At 39.4% G+C, this 19,725-nt stretch overlaps 2 protein-coding genes across 2 annotated transcripts; one reads left to right on the top strand and one right to left on the bottom strand.

The window, feature by feature from the left end:
• The first annotated feature begins 9,285 nt into the window (after positions 1 to 9,285).
• nms (neuromedin S) lies at positions 9,286 to 14,360 on the top strand. Its single transcript, XM_085249441.1, has 7 exons — positions 9,286 to 9,890; positions 11,509 to 11,555; positions 11,958 to 12,014; positions 12,689 to 12,715; positions 12,807 to 12,860; positions 13,294 to 13,368; positions 14,097 to 14,360. The coding sequence occupies exons 1-7, from the start codon at positions 9,653 to 9,655 to the stop codon at positions 14,127 to 14,129; spliced, it is 531 nt and encodes a 176-aa protein (XP_085105567.1). The 5' UTR covers positions 9,286 to 9,652; the 3' UTR covers positions 14,130 to 14,360.
• An 83-nt stretch (positions 14,361 to 14,443) lies between these two features.
• On the bottom strand, positions 14,444 to 19,725 carry pdcl3 (phosducin-like 3). Its single transcript, XM_085249440.1, has 6 exons — positions 19,601 to 19,725; positions 17,205 to 17,322; positions 16,966 to 17,056; positions 16,480 to 16,623; positions 15,434 to 15,642; positions 14,444 to 15,012 (listed from the first exon to the last, which is right to left on the bottom strand). The coding sequence occupies exons 1-6, from the start codon at positions 19,604 to 19,606 to the stop codon at positions 14,867 to 14,869; spliced, it is 714 nt and encodes a 237-aa protein (XP_085105566.1). The 5' UTR covers positions 19,607 to 19,725; the 3' UTR covers positions 14,444 to 14,866.

Here is a 19,725-nt window from a genome sequence, read left to right as displayed (position 1 = left end):
GGTAGAGGTTACGGTTTATTAAATTCCTTTTTTTCTTGTTTTCTGTGTTCAACCACAGAGTTTACAAACTAAAACCAATTGCTTATATTTCATTGTTAGATTCTCATGACAGCTCCATTTAATAGTGACAAGTAGGTCAAAGTTAACACTGTGAGTCCCAGTTTATGCTGCTAGCCAAAGAAAAATAAATATTTTCAGTATTTTGGATTTTATAACTTTTAGAAAATTACTGTAGCTCTGCCATGTCCCTTGAGGTGTCATCAAACATTTCCAGCTTCATGATGTTTTTACCTCTTGTGATAAGAAGTCTCTTAAAATCAAAAGAATAATAGAAACAATAGCAACTTTTGTCTCCTTTCTAAAGCATCAAATCATGTTACTGTGCACATCCTCGAGCAAAATATATATATATGTATAATTTGATCACAGGTCACGAAAAAGTGTTGAGCAATGCCCTTTAAAGTGTATGTGTTTTCAGGTTCCCCGAGGAGCACTTGCGCTGCATCGACCATGTGAGATACGACACTGTGGGTCATTTTAAAGGTAATGCCTGCTGGCGGGGCAAGCTGAGTTATGGGGTTAATAAGGAGAAGAGCATTGATGGGCCTTAACAACAGTGTGATGTGGACTCACTCGTTAATGCCAGTGTGTGGTAAACACCCCAACAGAAAACAATGGAATATCAAGAATCTTTTTTTCTGTTAAACGCTGACTCTGGAGAGGAGCTTCCTGTTGTTCTGGTTGGTTTGAAAGGCAGACAAACAATTTAAAAGATCTTTGGAGCCTCTTAGGCCTACATCTTTATTTCTTTGCAATTACACTTCATCGATAACTAAAAGCAGAAGGGAAGCTCAACAACGGTTGGCAAATTCAGTCTCAATTTGGCAACCATTCTGTTTCACTTTTGTGACCAGCTGATCACACACAACCAATCCAATCCATTTAGGCATCCAGACATGGTGAAAAGACGGCCTGCTGATGTTTAAACTGAGGATCTTCACGAGGGGAAAAGAGTGATGTAAGTGACACTGAACAAGGTTGGTGCCAGATGAGCTGGTCCATGTATTTCAGAAAATGCTGCTATGCTGGGATCTCATATATATTGTATAACCATTTTTAAGTTGGCCCGAAGGAGAGAAAATATCCATAAGCTGCTGGAAAGGTAACTGAAACTCAGGATATGCTCTTCTGTATTCTGTTGTTACAAACAGTGTTGGTCAAGGTACTTGAAAAAAGTAATCAGTAACTAATTACTGATTACTTGACCAAAAAAGTAATCCCGTTACTTTACTGATTACTTATTTTCAAAAGTAATTAATTACTTAGTTACTTTTTAAAAACACAATTTACAACCTGAATAGGTGATAAAGCGATAGATCTTTCAGCCCAATTCTACTTTTTCTGCATAATCCATCATCCAAAATGTAATCAAATGGAAAAATCTCCTTTTAAAACTTGTTTTATTAGTTTTAATCTTTTAACTTTATGCATCAAGCAAAAATTTAATTATATGCAACATTCTCTGACTGGAAGAAATTTGTTTAACATTTAAACCTATTTTCTGCACATTTGGAATCAAACCCAAAGTAAGGTCAGTACAGCAGCAGAAGACTGGATGCCACTCACATCAGCTATCATCAGGAACCCGATGAACTTCATATGGGTTCACAAAATTGGACAGTAGATAATTGGATAAGATTGTTCTGATAGATTTCTGCTGTGACATTCTGGTGGTAGGGTCGGATTTTGACATAAACAACATGAACACATGGATCCGTCCTATCTTGAATAGTGAAACATACACAGCACGACGCTTAGATATGGCCCAACTGTGTGATGCTATCATGCCAATAAAGACCAAAATCTCCGTCGAATGTTTCCAGCAACTTATTGAATCTGTATCACAAAGAATTTTGGTAGTTCTGAAGGCCAAAGGAGGTCAAACCTGGCAGTAGCAAAGTGTAACTAACAAAGTAGCCAGTGGGTGTAAACAGAGCACACTGTGAAACTGGCGCAGAAGTCAGCGGACATCTGGTGGGTGGATGAGGTTCACGCTTTGCTCTCCATTCTGCTTTGGTCTTTCTAGTCTCCAAGTGATACAACGCAAGAAGGGTGCTCTGTCTTTGTGCAGTCATACGCAATCAAGCACCCATAACCTTTAGGAGGTTGTAGCGATGTAGCAGCAAATCAAACACATAGCCACACGCGCGCACACACACAAACAGAGGCAGCAAGCTTGGGTTATCCAATATAAAAGCGTCTCAAGAGATTCATAGTAGTGAAGCAGCTGTTGCAACAAACCAATCAGCCTAAATGCTATACTGGGAACCTCGAGACTGCAGGACACTTCTTCATTGGATCACACCGCCGTGTGCACCCATAGGCAGCAGCTGTACCGTCATGGCACAAACGTCAACCTACGACCACGGGGAGTTACATCACTAGTGTTTGGGATGCTAATGGGCAATTTTTGTTCAGGGAAGCATCATGCGCCATACTGCCATGAGAGTGTGACACAAATATTTCTGTCATGTATGTGACGGGTAGTGTTCAGAAATCTTCGTGTTAGTGCTGAAAATTCAGCTCTGATGTTTGTTAATGGGTGGAACGATAGAGAGCTGCATTTAATTCTCACCTCAGTGAGTGGAAAATCAGATCAGGTGGTGATACAGACGTGAATTCCTCAGAGGCTGAATAGTATCTGTCTCACTTGTTTAATAATATTCAGTGGATCATGTTACTTACGGTTCGCTTTCTACAGGGTAGTGAAGATAACAATAAAAGGTTTGAAAGATGGAAAGAAAATGATGAGCTATAATGTCTCCTGATTCATTGGATTCAGGTTTCAAATATTCTAATCTTGCAAATAGTGGCTGTCAGAATTACACTGTGAAGCTTTTGGTAGCAGCTAGCAGCACTCTGGAGGCCTCCTCTTTACTGTAAGATTCACACATGAGAACATATTCAGTGAGATTCATATTCTTGAATTGGTTTCACCTTATTCCACCGATGATCAGTTACAACAAAGGCTGAACACAGAGTGACAGCAGGCTGCTGGGGATGGATGGGTGGAAGAAACAGAATAGTTTCAATAATCTCACATAATCGAATAGTTTATGAGGAAAAACATGCTTTTGAGGCTTCAAGTATACAAATAATGCGCAACAGTCACGGTGAACTGGAGTTTCATTTGTTTACAAGAAAGCAGTGATACAGCTTTAGAGATCCTGTGAAATTTTTAATTTTGACTTCCTGGAAGAAGCAATCCGTATTTGTGACCTCATGCTGCAACGTGAATTCATTAATTTTAATGGGTCCGGTGTCGCTGACAAGCATGTCCACATTTGGAAAAACAACTCAACCCCCTGTAACATGGAAACTGATTTTTTTTTTTTTTCGGACACGATCTATTCTAAATAAAACTGGCAACAGATAAATAGAAACATGATACCAAACTCATCGAGTTTCTTTAATCAATATGGCCACAAGCACTGAGTTTAAAGGGTTTCTGGACAGACAGAAGAATCCAGTAGCTGAGGGTTTGAAGTGAAGATGTCCTGTGGTGGACAAGGCCTGTGTATATGTCACACAGTGGAAATTTGTATTTATCTTGTATATTGTTTTTATTCTGATTTTTAGTGTTTATTTATGAGTGTTTTATTTGCATGGTTTTATTCTGTTTCTATTGCATGGTTTTTAGTGTTTTATGTGACATGGTTTTTATCCACTGTGGACTGGCTGCACATGGGACAAATTAGCTGATAGGGACCACCTGCTGAGGCAGGGGTGTGTCCAGAGGTGGCCTATCAGCTGTGTAAAGACCTTTTAAAAACAGGCTAGCTGGGCACTGAAAGAGAGAGGCCCCAGACTGGAAGGTTAATGCGAGATGGCCAGTGTGATGCGGCGACCAAGTCCTGACCTCATGGAACGGCAACAGTAAGAGACAACGCGTGTGATTGGCAGCAGGGCAGAGGTTTACCTCTGCCTGCATTTGTGAGTAGGGTCTCTACTGTTGTTTACTGGGTGCAGCTGGATTGGGAGAGGGTCACCATGGCATGAGCCAGGGCCGCTTCTGGGACCATTGTTCTGGCCCCTATTTGTTATGTTGCAGGACACCGACGCAAGGGGAGCTGTGGCGGTGGTCGCATCATGGATTCGGGTGCAGAACGCAAGCCGGGCTGGGAAGTGATGGGCCAGCGGAAGGACAAGAAGATGGGTGGCTCTTTCTAGTCTGCTGAAGACGGGGCTGGCGTGGACTCTGCTCTAAAGGAGGAATTCCTGGCCTGCTGATGGACCCATAATGAACATGTGGCCTAATTATAGCAGGGGGGGGGTTTAGTGAATGTAGAAAATGGTAGTTTTATGGGTTTTAGAATTGTTTTTAGTAGAGAGCAAACATTTTATGTACATTTTAAGGGTGTTTTATTTGTGCTCCCTGGCCTAGTAATAAACTGTTTCTGATCAGACCTGCTCCCTCTCTGTGCCCATGGTATCTGACTCGCTTGCTCCCCCTTGTATTTTAAAGAATCTTTCTTTTTAGCGTGACATTCTGGCGCGACCGCTTTAGTGTCCGCCGCGCGTTACATTAATGTAACGCGCGGCGGACACTAAAGCGAGTCAGATACCACGGGCACAGAGAGGGAGCAGGTCTGATCAGAAACAGTTTATTACTAGGCCAGGGAGCACAAATAAAACACCCTTAAAATGTACCTAAAATGTTTGCTCTCTACTAAAAACAATTCTAAAACCCATAAAACTACCATTTTCTACATTCACTAAACCCCCCCTGCTATAATTAGGCCACATGTTCATTATGGGTCCATCAGCAGGCCAGGAATTCCTCCTTTAGAGCAGAGTCCACGCCAGCCCCGTCTTCAGCAGACAAGAAAGAGCCACCCATCTTCTTGTCCTTCCGCTGGCCCATCACTTCCCAGCCCGGCTTGCGTTCTGCACCCGAATCCATGATGCGACCACCGCCACAGCTCCCCTTGCGTCGGTGTCCTGCAACATAAATAGGGGCCAGAACAATGGTCCCAGAAGCGGCCCTGGCTCATGCCATGGTGACCCTCTCCCAATCCAGCTGCACCCAGTAAACAACAGTAGAGACCCTACTCACAAATGCAGGCAGAGGTAAACCTCTGCCCTGCTGCCAATCACACGCGTTGTCTCTTACTGTTGCCGTTCCATGAGGTCAGGACTTGGTCGCCGCATCACACTGGCCATCTCGCATTAACCTTCCAGTCTGGGGCCTCTCTCTTTCAGTGCCCAGCTAGCCTGTTTTTAAAAGGTCTTTACACAGCTGATAGGCCACCTCTGGACACACCCCTGCCTCAGCAGGTGGTCCCTATCAGCTAATTTGTCCCATGTGCAGCCAGTCCACAGTGGATAAAAACCATGTCACATAAAACACTAAAAACCATGCAATAGAAACAGAATAAAACCATGCAAATAAAACACTCATAAATAAACACTAAAAATCAGAATAAAAACAATATACAAGATAAATACAAATTTCCACTGTGTGACATATACCACACAACCAGTGATGAAGACAGTTAAGTAGCTGCATATTTGGGACTTCAGTGAATATTTTTCTAGAAGAACCAGTAGAACCATTTCACACTGTCTGCTTTTCCTGCACTGACACATTTCAATGACATTTCTAATGCTTGAAGTTTGAATTTTCATGTTTGTTACATTTCTGTTTCTGTTCCTCTGTTATTCTGGTATGATATCATTTTTTTGTCCTTTTGAGTTTAGCTCCTACATCAATTTTATACTAATTATCCTCTCCTGCGCTTCTAGTGCCCTTTCTGCCTTGTTTCAGCACATCCTTCTTGCCCTCTTGTGCTCACTCTTCTGCCATTTTTTAAATTTAATTTACTTCCAGCCAAGTTCTTCTCCTTTCCGTGTCTTGCTGTGTAATTATTAAGTGTATATACAGTCCTGTCTTCCACACACCTGTTGTAGGTTAACATTTTGAACTTTATTTTCAGAATGATTAAAATACATGCCTCCTATTTGTCTGCATCATGCAATTAGATGCCCAGGATCATATAAAAAGAAAACCCAAACCTTCTCGTGGTCTATTTCTAGGCGGCAATCATGCCTGCACATGGAGACGATAAGATTATGTGACAAAAATCTATATTTCTTAACATAAAAAAAAAAAACTCCAGTAATGTCAGAACCTGGCCACAACTATATAGAAAAAAAGAGATTATGGCAGACTGAACAAAGAGAGCATCTGACTGGCACATGCAGAACAGAGTCAACGTTGGAGCGCCACAGATCACGAGGGAATTCATTACAGAAAACTTAAAACAACAAATGAGGAGGCTGTTTCTATAGCAACTGGTAAGAGGGGATGCCATTGAGAGAGGGTGGAGGATTGGTGATACTGTGATTGGAGCCAGGTGTGCCAGATAGGTGTGCCAGATGGGCAGCCATAGACCAGCCATGGAGCACAAGCACAAGAGAAAGGATCAGAACTGGAAGCACAGGAGACCACAGACTGAAAAATATGGTTTTGCATCCTAAGCTGCTACATTATAGCTACAGCTCTGCTTTAACAGATATGATTTATCTAATATATCAGTCTCTACTGCTCATTTGGGGTGGCTGTAGCTCAGGTGGCAGAGCAGATCAACCGGTGGTTCGATCCCAGGCTGCTCCAGTCTGCATGCCAAATATCCTTGGGCAAGATCCTAACCCCATGTTGCTCTCTGATGCATCCATCAGAGTGTGGATGTGTATGAATGTTAGATACTTAGCAATTAAGCTTAGAAGTGAATGGGTGTGATTGGGTGAATGAATTAGTTGTATAAAGCGCTTTGAGTGCTCAGACAGAGTAGAAAAGCACTATATAAGAACCAGTCCATTTACCATTTAGGGAAAAACACTACCCACCCAACCCCAAACAGAAAATAAGAACTATCTTCTGACTGTAGCCCACAAACGTAGATTACTGAAAAATGTGATGATCATTATTTTCTGACAGGGTGAAAAGTATGGCCACCTCAGCGAGACTTAATGAAACACCTGTCTGTTAGCACAAAGATGTGTGTGACAGATAAAAGCTGTACCGAACCAGAGAGCAATCACCTTGGCGGTCACCGTGTCAAACCCCAGTATCCTTATTTTATTTTAAAAGTAGTAAAAGGCAATGTTAAAGTTACATAAGTCATCATTTTTGCAAATTTTCTTATTGCTATATCACTGTTTGCTACTCAAAAACTTCATTAGCTTGGTATCATAGTTTTTTGTGTTTCCTTTGAATAGCAAAGGTAAAACTGGTACGTACATACGTGTTACCTAAACTGAAAGTACAAATGAAAAAATAACCATTTATTTCTCATCAGATCCGTCATTGCTGTATGTTTTAAATCAAGCATTTGGTTTTTGCGTAAGTGCCGTGGAATGGAGCATGTCTATTTTTCAAAATGAGAAACAAATCAACTGTTTCTCTGTGATTCAGTCATTCCCATTTCCTTTGTTTTTGTACAAGGCAATCACACAAGATGACCCCTGATTACTAGATCTTCATATACGCACACTTGAAAGATTCAAGAGTAAACAATGTTTGAGTTTATTGCTTTTTCCCCCTTCCCTTTGTTGCATGACAAAGAGGCTCAATCAGCAGGTTGAGTAGACTTTTCATTTGATAATCACTTAAATTATGTTTAAGGTTTAAGCTTTTCAGTCAGGGTTTATGTAAATGCACTGGTACCCACAGTCATGCAAAACAGAATAAAAGCAAAGCTACAGAAAGATAAAAACATATTGCAAAACAGCAAAATATGAATGCACGAAATTAGTATTTGTATCATTGAAAAGTGTCCGTCTTTCTTATGCAGATTTCTTATGAAGACTTTTAAGCAAAAGGTATTAAAAACAATTCAGTTTTATTTATACAGCGCCAATTTACAGCAACAGTCACCTCAAAGGGCTTTATATTGTAAGGTAGACCCTACAATAATACATACAGAGAAAAACCCAACAATCATATGACCCCGTATGAGCAAGCATTTTGGTGACAGTGGGAAGAAAAAACTCCCTTTTAACAGGAAGAAACCTCCAGCAGAACCAGGCTGAGGACAGGGTGGGGCCATCTGCTGCGACCGGTTGGGGTGAGAGATAATCATAGATTATCAAAAAATATTAGATCATTTTTGTCTGTAACCTTTGGTTTAATATATTCCTCTCTGCCTGTCTACAACGAAAGTCTGTCTATCACAGATAACAGATTATCTGCTTCTTGTGGGACAGATTTTTTTCATAAAACCAAAACAATGAATAAAAAGAGGTTAAAAAACACAGCAGAGGTTCAGAATCGGGTGTTAATCACCTGTGAGTTGATCGCTGGAAAAAAAAATAGGAAAACCAAAACAATGAATAAGAAAAAAATTAAGTGTTTCCAGGGTGTAACAATGCAGATTCACCTTTATTAGTAGGTTTTGGTACAAAATCTGGTGTCAGTGTCAGGGGAAATATGAGTGCAGTGCTCTGCCTCCAGTCTACTCGATCAGAACAGTTAATCCCTGAAAGAATAACATACAGTGTCCACGTCACAGCACCACCTGACACAAGGTGTGCTGCTTAATCTGTTAAATAAAACAACAACGTATGCAGGCTTCAGGTCTATCTATCTATCTATGAATGCTTACTTCAGGAAGCTTTAGCAAGCTTTAACTTGCCCTGTAGCTTCTCATAGGGTTTTCAGTCTAACAGATGCCAGGCCAGTCTTACTTTCTCAGAATAAGATTTAGCTGAAAAATTAGACTTCCCTAGTTGATGAAACTCTTGTGTTCAGAAACTTTTAGAAGCTGCTGAGGCTTCTAAAGGGTTTTGAAACAAGTTAAAGCTCAATTCATGGTTTTCCCGAAGCAGAGACTCATTCCCTGACATTTCCAGATTATCTTTGAAGTGACAGGAATATTGCAAGTCCAGGGTTGCCAGGATTTAACACAAGTCATTTAGAAATAATGTGTCCTGTAAGAACGTACTACAGCATGTGATAACCCAGCAGAAACAGCAACATGCTGTTTTAGGTTGTTTTAAAGCAGAACTTTTTGACTAAAGCAAACATACCATATTACTCAAGCTCATACAAATCTCCTCATGAAAATTAATCACCGTCCAATCGCATCCCAGTAACATTTACATCAAGACCAGAACAGGAGAGCATGAATCTTCATATTCATTTATAGCTGCAGATCTTTGGAATCACCTGAGAGTGTCCATTTGTTTCTGTATCTTAATTAGGCGATATGTGAGTACCTCATACAGTTATCATTCGTTAATAACGATTTCCCAGCAGGAGTTCACATTAAATGCTGGTAATCTTTTTAACATTTAATGCAGTTTATTGGCTGTTTTTCTTAATCAGATTCACCATCCACTTTCCTTTTCCTGAAGGAGACCAGTCATATCTTTGTTATCAACTTGACGTCAGTCCACGCAGCAAAACAGCCCAATACTCCCAGAGCTCAACATTCCAAGTGCTCTGTATTTTTCCAACTCTACGCCCTGTGAGTGGAGCGAGAGAGAGAGAGGGAGAGAGAGATGGAGGGAGTGCAAGGTGCGTTGGAGATTGCGCAAGCGGGTTTGCTGATGCTCAGATTGGTGTGTTTGTGATTGGCCACCTGAGGAGATGCATGTCAGCCAGCAAAGTTGCGTGCTTTTAAAGTGCTGCGGGCAGAGGGCAATGCATTCAGAACACTCACAGCTGTTAGGAGACGAGACCGGAGAGCAGAGCCACGTCAAGCAGACCTTCCTCAAACACAGAGAGAAAAAAGAAGAAGAAGAAAGTGGAGATATGACTCTGTCAGCTGTGCAACAACTTTTTCTGCTGTGTTTATTCATTTGCTTTGGATGTTGGAGCACAACAGGTGGGTGAAGCATGATACTGAGTCAGATACATGTAAACCAGCACCATCGTCAAGGTGCATGAGTTGTTTTTGGCAGCTAAAATTAATCATGCTCTAAAAGTTGTTTTCAGTGGTGATCGCTTATAAGCAAAGTGTAATTTTGAGTGCATTTTTTAAGGTTTTATATCTTTATGAATGCGCCTGTAAGTTATGAAGCCAGTCGTACATTTAGTGTAAGTTTTTAAAATAATTATTTATGGTATACTAATCCTGATGCAAGAAGTGGAAAATTCCAGCTCACTATATAACAAATAGGCTTCATCACTGGTTTCAGGAAATAAGGAATATCTGAGTCATAGTTGTAGGACTATTTCAGCTTGCACTTAAACTCTCAGTATATGTTAAAAAAAAAAGCAATGCATAGGTGGATTCAGAGGCAATTAAAGAGGGACTAACACCACAATGTAACACAACGTAGCCAACATTGAAATGGTTAATAAGTTCTAACTCAATCATTCATTGTCACTGAATGATTTATCAGTGCTGTATAGATCCATAATGAGCTAATAAATATAGGTTGATGTGCTTTGTACTCAAAGATGCAGTATCTTGCGCAGTCTTTTTAATTAATAAGACTTCTTCACTGGATATTTTAAACAAAAGTATAAAATTGGTATGTAGTGAATGGATTGTGATGTAATGAATGGTGACTGGTGATACACCAAGATGTGATAGGCATAATGTATGATTCTGATTAATAATAATTCTTCATAAATTCCCCTATAGGTGATGTTAGCTCAAGGTTATCCCACTTTTTTAAAAAAAGTCATAATGTGTGCAAGTGCAAAAACTGGTACAATATGTACAGTCTTACTCCAGTCTGGGTGCTCTGCTCAGACTGGGGAAATCTTTTATAAATGACTCATTGTAAGAGAAAAAAATGCATTTATTATTAAAATTTAGTACCAGTAGAATTATATCAATGTAAAACGTACTCTATTACAAGTACCGATCCCCTATTAAAATGATTTATCAAATAAATTTCCCTTCTAAATGAAGGAGTGTGATACCTGGATGGAAAGCATTTACCTGACCTCATATTAAAATGTTGCGCTCTGTTTTAACTCTGAAACGCACAGTGACGTAAGCACATCTATGCAGACAGCAACATGTTAACATGGAGAAAATTGTAAATGAAATGATACAGAACCAGTGGATGTCGGTCCAAATAGGTTTTTTAATGAGATCTCTGAAATTCATAACACTATCTCCAACCTGTATGTTATTATTCTGAAATGTTTCTTTGACAGCTTAAAGATGCTTATTGAGGAAAGCTTGAACGTTTTCAGCATGTCGTTCGATAACAGTCACTCATGAGCAGCCCGAGCCTCACAGTCATATGTAGTATTGCATCAAACATACACCAGCAGCCTCCTCATATTAGAGGCTTACTAATAATATGAAATTTGAACACATAAAAATACAATAAATGATTATACAGGACTTCTAAATTATTATTTTGGACTACATATGCATGACATCGTGGTATCAGTCCAATTACAATATTACATTTATTGAATTATGCTGCCCTACTATAAAAAGATCGATAAGTATTAACATTATGTGTATCTTTATCCAGATGCCAGTCCTCTTGATCAGTGGGAAGACGGCATAGTGTTACAAAAGGTAGTGAGACTCTTCATTTACAATCATCCCTCCATCACTGAGGCATTTTTCAAAGTCTCTACAATTTTTGTTTTTGCTGTTGTTATTTTCCTCCTAACTTAGTGGATGATCCACTCATTCTGGTCTACATTTCTTGTGTAATTAGCACTACTTATTGCCAGTTTGATGAACAGTGTCATCTGCACTCAGCCACACATTCGGTGCTTTGAGCAACTCTGTGACAAGAAATATACAGACACTTAGAAGTTTGAGTACAAATGTTCTATTTTACTTTCAAACAGTGTTGATGTTGTGTTTTATGGGAAAATAAGAAGTAAGAATAGAAAAATCACTGGTCAAAGGTATTATGTTGCATTCACTGCCAGCTTTCAAGCTGTAAATAAGTGTACTGTTTGTCTGCAGGTGCGAGGGATCAGAAGTGATGATTTGAGTGGTGTCTTGCGGAGAGACCAGAATGAGGTAGGCAAACATTTTAAAGCTACTTTAAAGGTTTCTATTCTATTCTATTCTATTCTATTCTATGCTATAGGCCTCATGCTAACACTTTAAAGGGGTTTTCGACGTATGATCACAAACTATATGACTTTAAAAACTGCTTTTAATGCTTGACTTGTGAAAAACCATACCTTCAAACCACAGCTGACAAACTAATCCTTAAAAAATAAAAGTCCAGTTCAATAGATGGTCACATGTCAAATTTCAATTCTCTTCAGCAAGCTGTGTCAAATGCACGTCCTTTAAATAAAAAACATTACATCACAGCAGAGGCAGAAGTACAAAGAGGAGAAATGATGAAACAAAAAAAAAGTGCTTCTAAAAAAAGACAGTTTTAGACGGTTATCCTGACGGTTAGCAGGATAAACATGACTGTGTCTGGGTTGCTACCCAAGTTTATCTCTTTTTGAAGTTATGGAGTGGGCAGGTGAGCCACCGAGTCAACAGGAAGACAACATGACATGATACCACAATACCCAAAGGAAGTAACAGAGCTGGAATCATTGTGTGCTCTCTTACGTTTTGCTGAATTATTGCTGTTTTGCCTGTTTACTGTATTCAAGAGTCAATGGAGGCAGGATAGAGTGTGAGAACTTTAATTCTGTTATTAATGCCTAATTGTTTTCCTTCCCCCACAGGAGCAGGTTCAGAATGTCTTCAAAAGAGTAGGTTTTCTTCCCTAGTTGTCTTTACACTTTTCCATCATTTCTGCTGTTTGTTCAGCACCAGCTCACTGATTCTGCTCCCCCCCCCCAGTTCCTGTTTCATTACTCCAAAGCACGCAACTCTGTTGGAGCTGTACAAAAAGAGGTGAGCAAATGAGCAAACCAATCAAACTTAGTGTCTGATGTTTCCATTTATTTGTCATTTTCGAGAGTTATTGCTTTAATTTAATGCAGTGCTTAAACTGCTTTTGGTCATTTCAATTGGCAGCATGGGTGGAAAAGGAGAACACAAAACATCTGCTTTGAGGCTTTCAGGTTGATTATGAATTTTTATTCAAAACCTGTTGAAGTGAACGAATCTAAAGACTCTTTTTTTCACCCCCGAAAACGGCAAACAAACCTAAGTAAGTTTCAGTTTCAGAGCTGGCCATTTGGATGCTGTCGGCTCGCTCGCAGAGCTGATACAGCATGACAGCAGGTGGCAAATGCGACTTTAAATACTGAAATCTGGAGCGAAATTCTGGTCTTTTGGCCTACTCAGCAGATCCTCATGAAGCTCTCTCCCTTTCTTCCTCCAGTCTCATTCAGTTCACCCTCTCATGCGACTTTCACCAAAGCTTTCCCAGAGGAGAAAGAAGAAGGTGGTACTTTTGGTGAGAACACAGATCTGAATGCTTTTAACTGATTTTTTTACTTGGAGATTTCAGAGCAGGGTTATGAATGAAGCGGATAGAAAAACTGCAGACATTTGAGGTCATCTCTCAAGCTTAGGGACTTTTAAAGCTTCCTACTTAACAATTGGAGGTAGTAAACTGTTTTTGGCTGGTGAGCCATTCACGTTAATCAGTGTTTGCAAGCTGAAGGGGTTTTGAGCTGCTCAAGCAGGAACTGTTTATTGCTCCCATAATTCATTTCATCTCACTAAAAAATGTCTAAGTAGGCAAAACAATACAGTTAAGAAACTAGATTAAAATTTGGGGAAATAAATGTTTTTGGCACAGCACACATGAAAAAGTTGCCCAAACTGTCCTTTAGCCCCTCTAAAATTGACTCCATACACTTCAGAGATATAATAAATGCTAAAACTATGGCGCTAAAGTGAAAATGTGCATTTTTTCCATTATTAAGACTAAAAACAGCAGAAACATTTTCATCTCTTCTCTGCACATACAGCAGACATTCTCGAAAACACACACACGCACACACCCCATACTTTCCACTCATTTCTCTTCTGCCTATAAAGACTTAACCTTTTCAGGTAGTGAAGAAGTAGTGAACCAGTGATTAAGAATTAGCCAGCATGTATCACTTTTAATTGCATTACTACTCAGGTTCAATGTAGTGACTGACTCTTTCTCTTCATCTCCTGCTAATTAAACAGAAGATTCGAGGTCTGCCAGAGGGGATGTTGTAAAAGGAAACAAACAAACACACACGTATCAGAAGAAGAGCAGCTGGCAGATCCACCTGCGGACATCACACTCAAAATCAACTGATGGACCACGCAACAGCATCTGTAACTTTTTTGTTAACAGAAACAATTTGATTGTACAGCTGGAAAAAAACTGAAGTGTGTTGCTAAAGCTGCCGTGTGTCTTGTTGCTTGCAAATGCAAAAAAATAAATAAAAAATTGGTGTCATTGGACGGAAACTGTCACCAAGCAAATTTGGCAGATTGTTACACAAGACATGAGTATCTAAAACAAAACAACACAAAACCGTCACTGATCGCTGTGGCAAAGAGGTGAACTCACATTTAATTTACCAGAATTAAATGTACATGTACATTTTGTGACATAATTATCATGAAACGGTATTAAAAAAAGTTAAAACTCGTCTGTGATGCTTTTGTGAGGACGTAGTTGATACAGTTCAATGTTTATTCAAATTACAAAACAGTTGTTGTTTCCCCTGCTGAAATGTACTGTAGGATGATCATAATGCAGGTTTGACACTTTCCAGCAGCCCAGTGGCCTGTCCAAATACAGGACTGATCCAGTATAAGAGCGCCACCTACATGGTTACAACACACAACGCACATGCTGACAAAGGAGAAGCCGCCCCCTCTGCTCGGTTTTAAGGTCTTCACAGTGTTTTCCATGTAGCTGTCACACGGCTTTTGTGGTTGAAGTTACAGGTGTTTACTTTTTTTTAATCCTCATCCTCTGAGTCACTGTCTTTTCGTGTAGGAAGTGAACTTCTTATCGATGACATTAACTTGTCTTCGATTTGTTTCTTGGGGTTTTCCTCCAGGTCTGTCTTCACGGCTCCAGTTTCTGATAACCTCCACTCCAGCTCTGATTGGGACACACAACATGAATTATAGACACTTCAATCGCATAACATGAGGTATAGCCGATGCAATATCGCTCAACAGATTGACAAACTGCAGCGTCCAAAGTTACATGCAATACACTGAGATGTACTGAAAATAAATTCATAACTCTCAAACGAGCTTTAGTGACTTAATAGAATTCTAACAGTACCTATCATTAAAACCAAACTGCCTGACTAAAAGTGCAACTGCTGAAAAATGAAAACATGACAAAACAAATTTCAGATTAAATGCCAACACCTGTGTACCTACTTCCTGATATTTTCCAGTTTAAAACAAAACGATCATTGTATCCACTCAGAGATAGGTCTGTCAGGCCTACAGTCAGTTAGTTAGTTTTGTGCTTAAAAAATGTTCGGTTTTGTCAGCAAGTCGCCTCTTACCTTCAACTTTCAGGTTCATGCCCCCAAAGACCAGAGGACCGATGAACTGGGCCTTCATCTCGCCCTCAAAGTAAACAAAGATGGTGGGCAGGTTGCGGTCGGGGTAGTTGGGGATGCAGGTGGTGGAGATGGACTTGAGGAACTTGGTCTGAGGGAACTTCCTGGCTAATGTGCTCAGGTGCTGGTTGATGAGGGTGCACAGAGGGATGCTGGTAAGGGAGATGAATGGAGAGAAAACATCAGACTGACCTGTTGGTGGTAAACTTTGTGACAACAGTTGCTCATTTTTAATGTTAATGTCAGTAATTGTTTCCTGCCCCAAGTGAATGTGTGTGGAATATGAAATAGACAGCATCAGATCAGCAGTACTGAATGGTTATACCAATACGAATCACATTTAGGCACAGTACTGGGGACGTGAGCCACAACGATGGCCCAATGGCATTAATTATTTGGCCAGTTAGTTAATTACAAAATCTCCAGATTGCCATTGGCTAACTGATCCCTTCTTATTTTATCCAAACTACAAAACACAAAAACAGATATTCAAACAGCAACCAAGTGCATGAAGAAAAGAAAAAAAAATACTCATATCTAAGCAGAAGCATATAAAGAATGGAAATAACACATTATCAAATAAATTTGAGGTAATTTAACAAATCAAAGAATTTAATTTTAAGAATTACAAGACATTGTATTTTAAACAGCAACGGTTTGCAGTTTACCTGCTCAAAATACCAGGATCACCTCCAACCATGAAGTGTTCTGGACTTAGAACAGCTTTTCACATCACCAAAAATAAATTCTCTCTAACTTTGAGATTTTGTTCAATAGCATTTTAATTGCTGCAATATATAAAACTGGACAAACATAATCCGACTGTTCAATTAAAACATTTTAATGATAACAGCAACCTGGAAGTGCTAAGTCTATTCAAAGAAAAAGCATGTAAAATAACTGAGATTAATGGTAAATATACCCTTATAAACACGAAATGAAAAACTTCACTCGATATTTTCCTCATTCATGCTTACTGGATGACCTACCCCTGCTTGTAGAGGTGCAGCACCACCCAGATGCCATCTCCAGCCTTGTTGACCTCTTTGACGTAGTCCTGTCCAGAGATTTCTGCCACCTCACCGAACACATTCTTCATCTGGGTTGCTTTCCATTCGGCAAGACGCTTCTGTCTGCAAGGAGACGCAGCCTACATCAGTACCCCGACAAACTCACATGACTATCAATCCACAATAAAAGTTTAAGACAGAGATTTTCTTCTCTAGCAAAAATGTTTTCTTTTTCATGACCAACAGAAAATACTAAGTATACTTTTAACTACCACATTCTAGTTAAAATCAGCTTTTCCCAAGATAATTTAACAGTACCTCACCAAAAAAATAACAGATCAAGAGGTCTAATGGGTGCAAGCAGAAGGTGTAAACAAACAGGCAACTAACCACCAGCATAAAGCTGAAATTATTTATTCTTGTTCCACTCTACTTGAGTTGTGCTCCAGTTGTTGTATCGTTTACCTATACATCTCAATGGCTGCTTCATCTTCCTCACTGAACTCATCTTCATTTTCCTCTAGCTCTTCCAACGTCATGTCCTCATATGTTTTAACTGATCAGAGAAAAAAAACCCATTAACATATCAAATAATACATCTGAATATTTCATGTGCATTTAACTGGTATTTGCAAACTATGTTAGGTTGGATAAAAATTTGCCTTTTGCAGTTTAAGCTACAAAGAATGACTGATCTCTCTTACCAACAGACTGCTGTTGGAGGGCCAGCTCCTCCTCTTCATCCTCCTTAGGTGTCTCCTTGGGAGGAAGAATTCCTTTCTTTCTCAGAATATCATTCCACTCTGTATCTTCATTTGGGTCCTAAAGAGAAAAGAAAAAGGTTTCTTTTAATCTGGGTTTCCATGTGATGTGAAAAAACAACATGACATTTCCAAGGTCAGTCTTTGTGCAAACAAATTACTTCCACGAGTTAACTTGATCTAACAAATAAGCTAAGATAGTGCTAGGGCTGCTCAATTAATCGAATTTTAATCACGATTACGATCTGGACTTTCAATGATCATTAAAAATGACTGAGCCGATTATTAGCCCCTCCCTCATTTATCCGCGACACCTTAAAGGCCGGTCCGTGAAAATATTGTCGGGCATAAACCGGTCCGTGGCGCAAAAAAGGGTGGAGACCGCTGATTAAGAGGACCCGAGGGAAGCTCAGAAAGCTAAGCAGAAGTTATTTGGAGAGGAGAGTGACTGCCGTTGGTTGAAAAGAGAGGTAAAAAAAAAAAAAAAACTTCAGTGGTGTTGCACACTATTTTATATTATTTTCTAAAGTCATTGTTAACCCTTTAAATCCGGTCAGAGCAGCACGCTCCGTTTTGTGTAACTATTTTTAAATCCCTGTAGAACCTGAACCGTGTAAGCTAGCGCAATAATTTGTTTTGCATATGAAACCAGAGGAGTTGTACTTACAACTTATGCCATCAGCTTGTCCTCGGTCACGGTTTCCTTCCACATAAAGCTTTGCAAAAATTGCATAAAAAGCGCTTGCAGCAACAAAAACATAATATTCCAGAAACACGCTTTGCCGATCCGATCAGCTGTTCGTAACACTTCCCACAGTGAAACAGACGTCAGCGCGAACTGTCGCATGTCCGCCATTTCCTGGCCAAAACCGGAAGTGACGTCATTTTCGCGGAAATGTAGTTTTTTACTTGTAGGCCTTAAAAGCCTATACTGGTCATGTTTGACTTTTCTGAATAGTTTCTGGGATGCTTAGAACTCAAATTGCACTGCTGGAAATAGTTTGTTTTGATGCACCTGCTGTTTTCTTTGCAAATTTGCATCATAGGATTGTTTTTTTTGTTTTTCCTGCAGTATATAAAAATTGGTGTATCTCCAAAATAAAACTATGAAGACACTCAAAATAAATTTCCTGTTGTTGTAAACTATTTTTTGCAACTTTTTTGTATTTAAAGTTTTGAGGGATAAACCTCTTAAATTTCTCCAAGTAGAAATATATGTAAAAAAACAAAACAAAAACGATATAAATTTTTTTGTAGTTTATTGCACTTTTTTGCAATTAATGTAGTTACTATGGACTTAATGCATACATATTATTAAAATATGGGCTATAACAGTTATTTAGCAACTTGAAATGCTCCCACAAATGGCACTACAACATGTAAAAAAAAAATAATATAAGCTCTGGCGGACTTGGTTCTATAGTAGGTCTTAAAGGGTTAAATAAATATCGTCAAATAATCGCGATCTCAATTTCAGTGAAAATAATCGTGATTATCATTTTTGCCATAATCGAGCAGCCCTAGATAGTGCTATGGACTAAGATAAGGCATGTGCACTCTATGGGTCTGGATGTGTTTTATAGTTGCTTAAAGTGAATGTATAAGAGCTCTGCTATACTCCTATTTGATCACAAACTGAGTGGATTTGTTTGCAGATCATATTTTATGGGCACTCATTGGGATCATTTTCTGCGAAAGAAAAGCCTCATGATCCGTGAAACGTCCCTACTAGATTGGTCAATAGATCCCCTTTGATGTGACTTAGCAAGCTGATACCCAGCTTTGGGTGACTGCTTATCTTTATAGCCAATGTTAGAATGAGTGAATCCAGATAACGGAAACACAGCCCTGGGTATGTTGAACTCGCTTCGTAGTATAGGCTCCAGGTCGTTATAAAGTTAACATCAAAACATTATTTGTTATTTACCCTTTTAATAAACACTTATTAAACTCAAATAAACTATAAACATTTTTAAAAGACTACAGGTCACTGGATTTATCAGTGGTTAAAAGTTTTTACATTTTCTTTTATCGTTTCCACAAAATATTTTAGCAAATCTGCTACCATATAAAAGTCTTCGTGTGCCAACGTTTATTTTTAGTTTGACAGTAATCGTCTCAACTCTGGTCCAAGACTATTCCGAGACCTTTTAACTGGTTTGAAGTGTTACAGGGCTAGCTTGCTAGCTAAGTGTAAAGCTATTGAGTGCTCAGAGACACTGCTGGCTAAATATCTAGAAAATTAAGTCGTCACGTTACACGGCTTTAAATGACATTAAGTATTCTCATTCACAGCCGGTACGCTGTGACTTTTAACAAACTAAAGAAGGTTTACCAACCTGCATTTTGACTGATAAGAGTTCTCTGAAATCACACCACTGTTCCCCTCCCAGACGCGGAAATAGAAGGAGCGCAGCCAAATCGATTCCGACAGGAAACAAAAACCTGTGACTGTTTCACATGC

Source organism: Mchenga conophoros, linkage group LG16 (genome assembly GCF_057382185.1).
Source record: "Mchenga conophoros isolate Kocher_MC1m ecotype Shallow Benthic linkage group LG16, M_conophoros_male_GT1.1, whole genome shotgun sequence".
In the NCBI taxonomy this organism is placed as follows: Eukaryota; Metazoa; Chordata; class Actinopteri; order Cichliformes; family Cichlidae; genus Mchenga; species Mchenga conophoros.
This window is presented reverse-complemented; position numbering and strand designations above follow the sequence as displayed.

What these genes read in the sequence shown, in the direction of transcription:
- nms (XM_085249441.1), top strand. Translation starts at nt 9,653, where the DNA reads ATGCATGTCAGCCAGCAAAGTTGCGTGCTTTTAAAGTGCTGCGGGCAG. An exon ending in TTCAGAATGTCTTCAAAAGA is followed by an intron (nt 12,716 to 12,806) that starts GTAGGTTTTCTT and finishes CCCCCCCCCCAG; the next exon opens with TTCCTGTTTCATTACTCCAA. An exon ending in TTGGAGCTGTACAAAAAGAG is followed by an intron (nt 12,861 to 13,293) that starts GTGAGCAAATGA and finishes TTCTTCCTCCAG; the next exon opens with TCTCATTCAGTTCACCCTCT.
- pdcl3 (XM_085249440.1), bottom strand. An exon ending in GCAGCCATTGAGATGTATAG is followed by an intron (nt 16,624 to 16,965) that starts GTAAACGATACA and finishes GTCTCCTTGCAG; the next exon opens with ACAGAAGCGTCTTGCCGAAT. An exon ending in CTGCACCTCTACAAGCAGGG is followed by an intron (nt 15,643 to 16,479) that starts GTAGGTCATCCA and finishes CTCCCTTACCAG; the next exon opens with CATCCCTCTGTGCACCCTCA.